At 41.7% G+C, this 13,355-nt stretch overlaps 1 protein-coding gene across 5 annotated transcripts in view; it reads right to left on the reverse strand.

Moving 5' to 3' along the window:
• Nucleotides 1–3,730: 3,730 nt before the first annotated feature.
• flncb (filamin C, gamma b (actin binding protein 280)) overlaps nucleotides 3,731–13,355 on the reverse strand; it is a 60,800-nt gene continuing 51,175 nt past the window's right edge. For 4 of the 5 annotated variants that reach the window (XM_066704960.1, XM_066704958.1, XM_066704962.1 and 1 more), the window contains 15 exons: nucleotides 13,063–13,191; nucleotides 12,565–12,738; nucleotides 12,025–12,186; nucleotides 11,475–11,678; nucleotides 10,913–11,065; nucleotides 10,434–10,556; nucleotides 9,375–9,614; nucleotides 8,321–8,590; nucleotides 7,996–8,133; nucleotides 7,637–7,752; nucleotides 7,024–7,156; nucleotides 6,135–6,311; nucleotides 5,712–5,930; nucleotides 5,207–5,410; nucleotides 3,731–5,083 (listed from right to left, as the gene is read on the reverse strand). In XM_066704960.1, the coding sequence (XP_066561057.1) occupies nucleotides 4,896–5,083; nucleotides 5,207–5,410; nucleotides 5,712–5,930; nucleotides 6,135–6,311; nucleotides 7,024–7,156; nucleotides 7,637–7,752; nucleotides 7,996–8,133; nucleotides 8,321–8,590; nucleotides 9,375–9,614; nucleotides 10,434–10,556; nucleotides 10,913–11,065; nucleotides 11,475–11,678; nucleotides 12,025–12,186; nucleotides 12,565–12,738; nucleotides 13,063–13,191 (2,630 nt within the window). In that variant the 3' untranslated portion in view covers nucleotides 3,731–4,895. The remainder of the gene's footprint in view (nucleotides 5,084–5,206; nucleotides 5,411–5,711; nucleotides 5,931–6,134; nucleotides 6,312–7,023; nucleotides 7,157–7,636; nucleotides 7,753–7,995; nucleotides 8,134–8,320; nucleotides 8,591–9,374; nucleotides 9,615–10,433; nucleotides 10,557–10,912; nucleotides 11,066–11,474; nucleotides 11,679–12,024; nucleotides 12,187–12,564; nucleotides 12,739–13,062; nucleotides 13,192–13,355) is intronic. The other variant, XM_066704963.1, reaches the window with a different exon arrangement.

Genomic DNA, 13,355 nt, shown 5'->3' on the forward strand with positions numbered 1-13,355 from the left:
TCTTGCCGACCACCTTGAGTGGTAGATACATTAACTTGCTCATGCATCACAGTGTCACAGGCTTCTGGTTTGTCAATGACAAGTGTCAAGGAATTTTGAATCTCCTATAAATCATTTTGGATGATGTTATTACAAAATAGAAACACACACATTTTCGTCTGTCTAGTGCAATAGCTGTGTTTGTCCGCAAAGATTATGATGATTATATGATATTATAACAAGTTTAAATATATTTTATTAATTAATTAATAGGCCTAGTAGTAGTTCTACTGTTACTAATATTAATAAGGATGTTCTAGCACACATACCAATAACACAATGGCATGCCCTTGTTGTACAAACCCAGCAACAACTCAACATAAACCGTAAGGCCCCGTATCTGCCTGCGGCCAGGGCTGCAACCCCTCATTTACAGACCTCTGAAACACACAGAAGATTTAACTGAATGAACATTTCAGCAACTGGATTTGTTTCCCTTTTGATTTCTCAAATTCCAGCGATGAACCAAGAATGTTTCGTGAACCTCAGTTCATGGCAGTTTTATTTCTGACAGATAGTGAAGTGCACTCTTGTCTCAGTAGTTTATTTTATTATGATTTTACAAGCCCCGGGAGAAATTGTTCTGCATGTATTTTGTTCTCACTTTCATTTTCTGTTGTTTTCACAGAAAGGGGTTTATTATTCATTACCACTCACTTGATAAATGCACAGTGTAGATTCATTATTATTAGACTTGTTTGTAGGAACGTTAAAGCCTTTATTTGTTTCACTTCAGCGTGTGAGCACTCACTTGGTGCTGTGATTATCTGCTATGTGTAAAAAATATTAATATCATTATTCTCCTATGTGTAACCTTTCTGCAAATTGAAAACTTTAAAGAATAATTACCAGATACATCAAGGCTTTCAGGAATAATTAAAATAGAATTCCCTAGTTGTCTGATTTAATTTTCTTAAGTTCAATGTTTAATTGCTAAATGCAATAGACTGAACTGTAGTTTGCTTTAGAGTATTGCTTGGAGTTCATAACAGAAGTGTAGTTGTGAACATAGAGGTGAATATGTGCTGAAAAACATTTATTTTGTTTTTATATACGCCACATACCACAGACTGTTGTGACTCATTCAAATTAGACAAATTACTCTGTTAATAATGTTTGTTTTACTCTAGGAAGTTTGTTTTGTTTTAATCAAGCTGATTGCATTATGCAGAACAAGCTTAATGGCTTTTTAGGAGAAACTAGATTGTGCTAAATCTAATCACACTTTGGAGACATATTTTTACCTGCAGATAGGGATCTTATTAAGAGTTAGATTGTTATACATACGAGTATTGACCCTTTGTGTATATACAGTACAGTATATAATCTCAATGCATTATCCATTTGTCACAATGTAATAACAGTATTTCATTTGTTATATAATGTCTATTGTTGTACACCTCTGGGAGTTAAGTTAATTATTCTGTGGAAATATGAAAGATGTAACAATTGCTTCAAATTAGATATTAATACATGTGGAAGCTATTTTGGGAAGATTTATATTGAGATGATCCCCATGACTGGGCACAGTCTCCAGCTGTGGCTGAAATCATTACCTTGTGAAATTTAATCTGAGAGCCTTCAAAAACTACAATATGTCAAATGACTCATATCTATCTATCTATCTATCGATCGATCGATCTATCTAAGTTTTCAATTTTATTTGATGGAATGTTGGTCTGATGTTTGTAAATGTTACAGCAGATTGGTAAATTGCTCTCTTCATGGTGTTTTTGCATGCAATCGCCCAGCTTCCCTAATATCACTGCAAAGTTACAGACATGCCATATATCACAGCTCATTATACAGTAGACACGACAATGTCGGCATTGGGTTTGCAACATCGAAAGGCATGATTTAGAACCTCCTGCCAGCAAGTGAGCTGATAGACGTACCAGTAGTCATCAAGTGATACTGCATCAAGCTCTGGCCTCTGCACAGCCTGAAACAGATTAATCTATGCCAATGGGCCACAGAAAAAGAAGGATTAAATCGACCTGTCCAATTAGTGAAATAGAAAAAAAAAACACGAAACAGGAAATTTTATGGAACACCTTGCATGGACAAAAGCATTAATACAAGAAAAATGGAAATAAAGAACTAACATCATAAATTCACTGAGCAACTTTAGCGACAGACACTTGACATTTTAAAAAATGGCATCCCCTCAGCGTTTAGTAGAGTTTTCCCACTCAAGTCGCATTCAGGCAGTTTATGTACTAATTGCCAATCTGAGAGTTCAGTTTGGAGTTTTAAACGTTTAGGAGGCACACAGCCCCAATCTCACAGCTGACTTCCACCATCCCAAGCACATGTATCCAGCAACACACACTTTCTCAGCTTGCATTGCTCTACATCCCTCCTCCACCCCCGACACCGCCTTTGCCGCAACTCCTTGGCTAGTTGTGTGTGTGTATGTGGGGGGTTCAATGGCCACATCCTCATGGCCAGGTCATCTTTCCCTTAGCTGTAAGTGACTCTAGGCCAAAATAAACTCCAATTACTTTTTTGTCCATCTGTTGGGGTTGTCCAAACTCCTGACATGTTCAATATAGGGAGTCCGCACGCCTTTAGTAACCCTGGGCTTCAACATACTGTGGCCACAACACAATATCACACTCATCTTAACAAACTAGTAGGCTGGTTAGTAAGTACATCTTTGCAGCTTGTTAATGTACCAAAAATGCTTGTAATGCTCCATTGAATTCGATGATTGCCTAGTGCTGTCGTAGCCTAGTGTTCAGTCTCTACAATACCCACTGCAGTCATGGGCCGCGGATTGCCTGTCACTCCAGAAGAAAATATTATAGGCTATTATTGAACTGACACCTCACTGAGCGCTCCACCGTCTCCAGCCATTAACTCATACGTCTGTTTAACAGATTTCCTCCCTTTCCAAATGATTTCATTTATATTTGGAGGCATTTTATATGTATGTTCAGAAGCGGATTAGGGACAGGACAAGAAAAAGAGGACACACACACACACACAAACTCACACACATCTGTATATTAAGTTTGATGCATTTGTGTGTGAATTGTTTGTTATGACAGCTCATAAACAAGGGTTAACTTCCCGTATCAATTAAAAAACACTTAGTTTCACACACATAACATCCTGTCACTCTTGTGGTAGTCATTATAATTTGACGTTTTTCAGTTTTTTCAAAGTCTTCTCTGTCTCATTGTGTCTATGTTATTGGAGATCTTGGATCTGGTGTGATGGTCTGTTCCCTATGGCTTAAGTTCAGGATGTGAGCAAAAACAATATTCTGCAATACATGTACTTTATTCTAATCATACTTGCTTGGCCCCATAGTAGTTAAAATTGGGAATGGAAGAATGGATCTTCGAAAACACAAATCATTACAACTTTTACTGTAAACGTAAGAAGGAAAAAAAAGGTCAGATTTAATTATATTTTTGTAACTTATGGAAAGTAATTTAAGTTAAAAACAATCCATATATCTAAATTGATTCAAGTCCTTCAGCTTGTTGAAAACTATACCCTGCAACCATTGGGGGTCAGTGTGGCACAATTAAAACCAGTTTACTACCTTTTTGTAGCACCCTGGCTTGAAAATGTTTTCTGCCTCAATATTTGGTTATGGGTAATATTTTCATAAATTTGACACAAGGGTAACTTGAAGATGTTGAACTTAAGTAAATTAAAATACAACAATAAATACATGTTTTCATTTTTTGTGGCAAGTTAGCAGTTAAACCTTTATTATGTCTGCACATTCTTACCAAACAGTTGGTTAATATATCAAACAATTAGGTTTTATCATTTTTAATACATACAAAAACACTATAAAATGGCACTCTTTAATACTGTTTTGCTGCAAAGTCTTTGTTTTAACATTCACATAACAAACACTGCTACAGTCTTGTCATCAGAAATTCTTCAGTCTGACCAATCACATTCCTCGGTGTTGGGTCAGGGCATGATAAGAAGTCACTGTCAGAACATTCAGTGTTTCTTTTTTGTGTGTTGTTTTATATTTTAATAAATCCTTTAACAAACTGTCATACTTGTTGCTGAATCTGTAAATGTCACTTTACAGTTTCATTTTTATCCAGGTAAATTCCTTGTCATATAAAAAGAAAAATACATTTCACAAAATAAATTAATTCCAACAATATCCAGTATCCATTTAAACCTGACAGTGACCTCTGTGAAAGTGACATTTATTTTTTTCAAGAAGATATTGGCCTGGATTAGTTTAATATGATATTCATATTCGAAAAGAAAACAAGGCATTCTGTATCTGTGTTAGCATTTTTTATCTGCCGTTTCTTTATCTCTGTGTTAATGAAGCTAGAGAAAGGATTCCCCTCCCTGCCCACTTCAGTGTAAAAAAACGTTTTTGAAATACAAGAATCGGCCAATATCAACTAAAAAAGTTTCACTTTAAAATATCCATACTACATGTTTTATCTCAAAAATAAACATATAAAAATATTACCAAAAGAGAGGGCTAGTGTGAGGGGGAGAGAAAGAGGGAGAGGGAGAGAGAGAGAGAGAGAGAGAGAGAGAGAGAGAGAGAGAGAGAAAGAGGGGGGAAAGAGCGACAACCAACCTTTAAGCCTAGTATGAGGTTGACCTTCCAAAAGAAATGCTCAGCAGATTCTGATTTATGATTTGTTTTTTCATTGTGCATATTGTAAAAGTGATCTCTACATTCATCTTCATCTACTGCAATACCTTAATGCTTTTTTTAATAGTATATGTTAACGTAAAGATTTGGCACATTGCTTAAAATGCAAATTCCTTTAAAAAAATGTTTTGCTTTTTTATTAGTGCATTTCGGGGTAGGTCCTTCCAGGTTGCATAGCGAGGGTTGTAGGTGCTGGTTAAGGTACGGTGACGTGGAAGGGGCTTCCTGGCACGTTTTCATCCCCCCATTTGACAATGAGGATGTAGTCCCCCTTTTCCTTGACTGTGTAGGTAACATTGTACATCCTGTTGCCCATGTGCTTCACGTACACTTCTTCGCAAGGCGTCTTTGGACCGTGCACTCCCACCATTAGCATGTTAGTCCCTAGGAACGGAGAGACAAATCATAGTTATCCACATTGCTAATTATAACACTTTTATATACTAAAGAGAAATTTGTTTACATTGAAATATGTACATTGGAAATTGCAGCTGCCAATACTCTCACCTGCTTTACTGCAGTCCACTGTGAAAGTGTTTTTCTGCCCCACAAAGGCTTTGGAGAGTCCGGCACCTCTTGACACAACTTTACTGGCATCAGAGGAGAACTTCGGCATGGTGCTGTACCCCCCCACTGTGGCGGTTTTAGTCACTGTTTCTACCAGAACGGATGAGGTCTCGTGTAGGCTGTGGCCTCCTGACAGACGGGTACCTACAGATCGACAAACATACACATGATCAGAGCCTTCCTCCCCGTGCTTCAGAAAATAAACGAACTACACTTTCACAGCATTGCATGTGGGAACGTTTCATTGTGTGAAAATAATGTTCACAATGCCTGAGCTTTTTCCTCATTACATTCCTCATCCACAAATGTAAGAAATATCCTTGTTATTAAGTTTCTAAACTAAGTTTCTAAAATGCATATGTTTTATGCTTCCCCTGTCTTGCTCAAGTGTTTTGAAAGCCAAAGTATGACATGAATGCACCTTCATTGATCTTTTTTTTCTTACCTGTGACTTTTGCTTTGAAGGGGCTGCCTACAATGTGCTGAGGTCCCCCGTATTTGATGGAAATTAAATAGTTTCCAGGAGCCATGGGAGTGTACATGACTTTATACCCCTCTGGGCACTCATTACAGTCCATCTTCACCTTTGAGGGCCCGTCGATGGTGACAGAGAGGGCCCCAGAGCCAGCATTGCAGGTGTTCACAATGAATTCTGAAGGTACTCCTGAAGATCAAAACACAGTCAACAGGCATAATTAAACTTACCTTGCAGTACAGGAATAGAATAAAATATATTGTGGACGGTTAAAAAATAAAAACGATATCTATTACAATGTATTTTGATACAGTGTCCTGTCGTATAACAACGAGACCATCGTTTTGAACAAACTTCTGTGTCAGTAAATGAGAGGGTTCTGAGGACATTTACCTGTGGTTCCTCCCTCCAGGCCTGGCCCAAATGCAGACACAAGGCCCGGATCCCCAGCCTGTCCTGGCTCTCCCACCCGGATTTTGAAGGGGCTGCCAGGGATATGGCTGCCGTTGAACTTCACGTCGATGGAGTGGACCCCGTTCTCATGTGGAATGAAGCGGATGGTGTACTTATCTGTGGAGCAGGATGAATAATACAGTTATAACACAGGGTGAACAGGAAATGGAAAGCGCTCTAAGGAGACAAGGTTTGAATGAGGTATTACAAGTAATGCTGTCAAAGATGCTAAAGCTAGTCAAAGCTTACGTTCCCTTTGATCAATCCTTTTGAAATGCAACGTGTGCTCAGAGTTGCCCAGCAAAGGTCAAAATAAAAGACAACTTTAAATGTGATGCAGACAGGCATTCACTGCTGGGGTGTGCATTCTCTTCCTCTGTCCACATGTTTAATCACGGTATCTATTTCAGAACCCCCTCTCCTGCAGCAGCATCAGCGACTGAACCACTGATGGTAATTCTCTCACTTTGGAAGAATATGTTTCATTGTGTTATTAAGACGTTGACTGTTCTCGGCTGTGAGACAGCGAGTTCAAACAACACTTTCACAGTGTTTCCATTAAACCATGAGACAATTAAAATGAAAAGTTAGACAGATTCAACAGAAACTCCTGCAAAGTACTAACTAGTGGCAGACAAAAATTATTCAGCATTAAATGTGTGATATTACTACCCTAATATACTCTTCCTGTCTAATATCATTGAACATGTTCTTTCTGTTTTAGGCCTTTAAATAGCCAACTCTCTTTTACTTTACAGATCTGACCCCCCCCCCCCCCAACTGACTGCAAGATTTTCATACACAGCTCACTGTAGCTCATGGCCCTTACCGCTATCCAGCTCAGAGACATAGCACTCCTCTACAGCCCCAGATGGCGTGTGAACTTTGGCTTCAATCACTCCCCTGGCTCCGTTCAGTTGCACTGCGAAGGATGCTGGTTGGTTGACCTTCAGTCCAGTCTCCTGATAAGCATGAAACAGCAGTGTCGGATTTAACTGCCATGTTATTTTGGTTGCTTTTGGAAACGAACGCAACATGCAAAACACGCAGGACTAGAGAGGGAAAATTCTTTCGCGAATAGTCCAAGGAGTCAGAGCTAAGTGATATCCATATATCAAACCACAGAGCGGGTTTCATATAAAGTAACTTATTAGTGATTAGTGAGAAGGTACAGCTAAGCCTCTGTAGTGGAGCCATGGATGACAAGATATACAATTACAGAGACAAATATAACCACCAGCATTTTCAGCATTCAGGCCACCTTCACAGTTACCTTCAGATTAAATATGCCATTAAGGCCATATGGTCTAAGAAGATAAATCAACAGGTTTGAAAGGATTTAAAATTGCTGCTTAAAATGGCCAAAACATTACTGATTTATTTAAGATGAAATAAACACAATCCGTAAATGTATTTATGAGTTTAGCAGCCTATGAACACACCTGAAGACTGGTGACAGTGAGTCTTCGTGCATCATCAGAAAGTGTAGCAATCGGCACAATGAAGGGACTGTCAGGGATGTGTTCATCATTGAACTTGATTGACACCTCATAATCACCTTGGAAAAACAGAGTGGAGACGTGTTTAGTGTTAATCATGATCTCAGAGTTTTTTGAGAGAACAGAAATATCTGAAATAGATGTTTTGTTGACAAAAGTTAAGTTAATTTAAATATTTCTATTTGTAATACCTTTCCCTACTTACTTACTTAAATCTTATTGCTCAGCAGTCTTTTATGGACAGATCTATTCAGATAATAGCATCACATCAGTTTTAAGAGATCAATTATGGATGGCCTTACCTGGTTCCTGGACAATATAGGAGACTCCACATGACCCATCCTTCCTGTCTTCAAAGGATATCTCGGCTTTGCTGGGTCCTTCCACAGCTATAGACAGACCTCCGGCACCTGCCTCTCGTGTCCAGATACTAAACTCGGCTGTGGCGAAAAGACAGGTCAGCCATGACTAGGGACACAGTTTAAAACTCAGGGCTCGGCTTCCAACCCCCTGACAGAAGCTAATTATGAACACGAATGATCCACAAGTAAACAGTTTAATAGGGATCAAGCCAAGGTACACGATTAAAGAGAAATGTATGTGTTTTCCCGTGTCCTGAAGACATACCTGGGACTCCAGCCACCCCCCGGTCCAGTCCTGTGCCTCCAGCCCTGACCTTGTGGGCTCCACCTTCTCCCAGAGGTCCAACGGTGAACTGGAAGGGGCTGCCAGGAACATGCTGCCCCCGGTACTTCACATTGACCGTGTGAGGGCCCATCTCCTGGGGTACAAATCGCACACTGTAGGTGCTGTCTTCTCCCTCGATGATCTCAGCATCATCCGTCTTCCCTCCAGGGCTCGTGACCTGGGCTGTCATCTCCTGGGTGCCGGCTTCTCCTGGGGGTACACAGCGGAGCAAGGAGACGTCAGAACTCCTGCCTCCTTCCCACAATCCCAGCCCGCATGAGCTGCTTCCTTGTGCAGGAGGTATGTGACTAAAACATTCAGCATTCATAGTTAGGAAGTATGTTACTTCAGATCGAGTCATACATTTTAAGCAATATTGTCTCCAAATACCAGATTATTGCATTAGTCTGAATCGACCTGGCTTATTTATATAAGCAGCAGTAGCAGAAACAGAGGACAGAGCAGAGCAACAGGTAGTGAAAGGGAGTTGTCCATGCTGACAGTGATCAGGGCTTTTCTAAACGGCAGGAAGGCCAGTCCAGAATAGCGGCGTGACACAGGTAACCGGACAGGACTTCTCTAATCCTCCTACAGTTTTCTAACTACTCCTCAGCCTCAAATGTGCAGCGCACCTTTTTTTTTTACGGCACAGCCATTAAAAAAAACATATTATGGCGGTCAAAATCACTCTAATACAATCCAGATTAATGATCGAGTTAACAGGTCAGTGATCATATTTTCCAGCTATGTTGTCATTTTATATATTTTGTAATAAATTCCACCTCCAATGTGAGGGAAAAGTGTAAAATTCAAAATCCAAATTCAAAAATTGTCGTGGTAGCTGGGCCTTCATCCAAAGCTCATACTTGTTTGCACGTAGGCTGCAGACAAACTATTGTGAAAAATGAAAAGCTGAGATTTCCAACAAAAAGGAAAACGACACTCAAACGTCCAGCTGCACTACCACTGTAACACAGAGATCTCAGACACACACCCTCTGGTCTGGGAATGCCGCTGAAGGTCCCCAGGCTTTCTCGGCCCATGAACTCTCCAAAGACATCGTGGAAGGGGTCTCCGCCGACCTGGGTGGACTCCTCCACCCGCACCTCCCTCTTGGTCCCTCCTCCCCGCGTCTTGCTGATCTCGGTGCGCTCGGTGCGCGTGTAGGTGTGGCTGCTGCGTGTGAAAGTGCGAGTCAGCCGCTCCTGGGCCGACACCATCTGGAACCAGTTCCCTGAAGGGATGGAGGGAACAAGGAGAGGAAGAGAGGAAGAGGGGAAGAACAGAAGGAATGAAGGAAAAAGGCTTTAGAGGGTAGAGGCAAAAAAATATTGAAGCCAGTCCTACTGTCAAATGTTTACATGTATGTGTCTGTAATGCTAGCAGTCAATAATATTGTAAAAGCCTCTTACAGGGATGACCAATAAATAGATCTGTTTGGCCTCTTAAATATCCTATTTGAAATAAATCTCACAGGCAAGGCAGGCCTCTAAAGACACAAACAGGTGTATATTTATTATAGCTTTAATGAATTTCTGTTGAATTAAATGCACTGATGATGCTTTTAATGAGAGCCAGAAAACAATATTCAAATTTCGCTGAATTGGTTTGGGCAATGCTCTCTTATGTATCGTGTCTCACAGTAAATGATCCAATTCAATCAGCTACATTCTGTGAAGAGAATTTAATATCATCTCCTTTACTTGGCATTCAGGCCATGCCAAGAGCATTATTTCCCTCTGACTAACTTTCAAAAGGAAATGGGGAGAATTGCGCTCTGTTGATGGTGTACATCTGCTTTCCTTCCTTCCTATGCCTGTCTAGTATTGGCTTCAATCTTTTTTCAAGGGTAAAGTTGGCAACAGAAACACACAAAAGCAAGAAGGACAGAGCCTTTGAAAACAAGCCTCAACAAAGCTAGGGGTGGTGAGGGGGGAGAGCAGAGCAAGAAGCTCCAGTGAAATGAGTCTGAATGTGAAGAAATACCATCGAGTTTCTGACGTTACGGTTTTATATGCATACATTATGCTGTTGTGATCGCACTCCTGCTTACCTGGAATTTTGAGATTGAGGTCACATGTGCTGCCTACGCTTGCAATGGAGGGCGCCTGCCGTTTCCTGGTAATGCTCTCCTTCATTCTTCCCTCTCCTGTCACCTTGACTGTGAACGGACTTCCTGCAAAGTCAAATGTCATGTGTGAGACAGACAGCCCAGGCATGAGCCCCCAGGTAAGTGAGGGCTGCCCAATGTACCAGCCTGCAGAGAAGGTCCAAACCCAAGGCGGAAACAGATGCAGGCCCAGACAGTGCTGCTTCTTCCAACTGCTGGGAAAGAGAGGAAGACCACTGGAGATTTCCCCATGTGCATGTGCAGCACACCCACAAAAGCTACACAGAATCTATTTAGCATTGTTGCTGTGTGGCTCATGCCAGCGTTAATTGTTCTCTTTTCAATAAAGCTGCAATCATCAAGGAAGCTGAAGTCTCATTCTTGACCGTTTCAGACCTTTTCTGAAAGGGGGGGTTCCTTACCAGGCACGTGCTGCTCAGCAAATTTGATATTGATGATGTAGTTCCCAGGTTCGGTGGGACAGTAGGTCACTTTGCACGTGCCATCCTCCACATCGTCACAGTTTATATCCACTTTGCTAGGACCTTCAATGGACAATCCAAGACCTCCGTAACCTACAGGACAGAAACAACACAATGTCTATGAGAGCTGATTGCCACACTTAAAGGACGACCTTTCTGGATTTAAAGGAGAGAAGGGGGGATAATTCACTCACATACTGATTAGCTAAGATTCCTCAAGCAATGGGTTAACGAGGCATCCGATTCATAAACTGATAGTAATTGGATATACAAGACTAGCTTAACAGAGTCCACCTTTTCTAGTAGAAGTGAATTTCCTAAGTAATAATGAGCTTTAAACAAATAATATTTCAGTACTGTTAATTCTTCAGTATAATCTACAAGGTTATGAAGTGTGATGGACTATGTGGCATGGGAAGACCTCTACTGGAGATCAACAATACACAGAGGAAAGGAAATTGGGCCTCCTGAGGGGGCAGGTCACATTCACCATCTTTCTTACCTGCATTCCTCGTGTCCACGATGAACTCGGACACCTCAAAGGTGCGGCCTTCCACCAGCCCCTTTCCTGACACCTTCACTTTGCTGGCATCTCCAATCTCCGACTGGCCCACCATGATCTTGAAGGGGCTGTTGGTGACGTGCTTGCCATTCTTCCTCACGCTGACCACATGCTCTCCCACTTCCTTGGGTGTGAATGAAATACCTGTGGAAGAACCACAACAGTCTATCTCTGCTAACCATTGCCCCAATAAGTCGTGGGACTACTTTCTGTGTCACCACGTTTCCTCGGCAGCCATTGTAATTCAATTAACTTCAATAGTTTATATTAAACATGGTATTTTTGCTGTAAGAGCACTCCTATTTAACCTTGGTCTTTTGGGCAGCTGTGGGGTTAAATCTGGCACAGGCAAACTTGAGCTATATATTGCTGTGGAAGTCCATTATAACATAATGTATTAAGGACCAAACCAAGGTGTGTAATTGAGTGCAGGTAACAGTTGACAGAAGTCATTTACGTTGTGGGGTATAGAGTTCTGTGGCTCTCTCACCAATGTGCCTGTTGGGCAGCCTCTTCAGCAGGCAGGGCTCCTCATTCCCAGACGGCGCTCTGATACTGGCCGTCAGTGAGCTGAGATCAGTCTCTGTGATCTTCAAGGAGACATCTGTTGCTGTGCCGACATTGAGCTGAGACGTCCTCATGGAGTCATCTCCTGCAAACGAAAACACATAAAACTTGTAATTGAAATACAGCAGCCACAGGAATCCCAACACATTGCGCAGGCACAGTAAAGGTGAAACACAAGGCAATGCCTGTCTTCTTCTCCGCTTACAGATAATCTTCATGTCTCTCGTTTGCATTTTCTTCTCACGCATTCCTCGAACACATGTCTTGTTTGTCTGCAAAGCCATTTGAGGTGTGGGGCGTGAAAGAGAAGGTCGGGATCAGGAGAAGACACACACAGGTCAGTCTATACATATTCAGACCTGAATCTCAGTGTGTGAGGGGTCTGTCAGCAGGACAGGTTGCTGACATGAAGCTGTCTTGCAGCTGGTGTTTCTTGGAGAGTTCACTGGGGCGCTCGACTCACCTGTGATTTTGGCGGTGAAAGGACTCCCAGGGATGTGCTTGTCATCGAACTTGACGATGATGTTGTAGTCCCCAGGTGCAGTGGGCAGGTAGGAGACTGTGCAGGTGCCATCCTTGTTATCCTTACAGGTGATCTCCGCTTTAGATGGACCTTCCACAGCAAGGGACAACCCGCCTGCCAAGACAACATGCACAGGTCATCAACTCTCATAATCGTCTAAATAAAATACAGGGTTTTTGTAACGACTTTTGAAACAACATAAATGATACAGAGCCTAGCTTCACCACTTGGCAAGACTATAGCCTGGCTAACAGAAAGGGTGCAGGCCTCCTGCCGCGCTCTGGACCCTTTCCTCTCTCACACACCACAGCTTGCAAATGGCAGTGTGGAAGTCCAGTTTGAGCGTGCATGCCGGGAGTGGTGGTCCTTCAGAAGCCCACAGAACACAAAGAAGACAGCATAATTAATTCACAGCAGATAACTGCAGGCAGACCCTACCTTCGCCCGCGTCCTTCGTTACAATAGTGAATGTGGCAGGCTTGTTCACCATACCATGACTCAAGCCTGGGCCATAGGCAGTCACATGACCACTGTTTATAGCATCCACATAGAACTGGAGGGGGCTTCCTGTAGAGAGAGTGGTTTGAGCGTCAGGAAGCGGAAACACAATGAATGAGTATTTGAATGTGTATTTAAATGTGTCTTTTTATTAGTTGTTATCTTTCAAAACCATGGTGAGCTGAAACTACTGAACTGGAGTAGAGTGCACAGATGCATAAAAACAATATGAA

Source organism: Amia ocellicauda, chromosome 5 (genome assembly GCF_036373705.1).
Source record: "Amia ocellicauda isolate fAmiCal2 chromosome 5, fAmiCal2.hap1, whole genome shotgun sequence".
NCBI classification, from domain to species: Eukaryota; Metazoa; Chordata; class Actinopteri; order Amiiformes; family Amiidae; genus Amia; species Amia ocellicauda.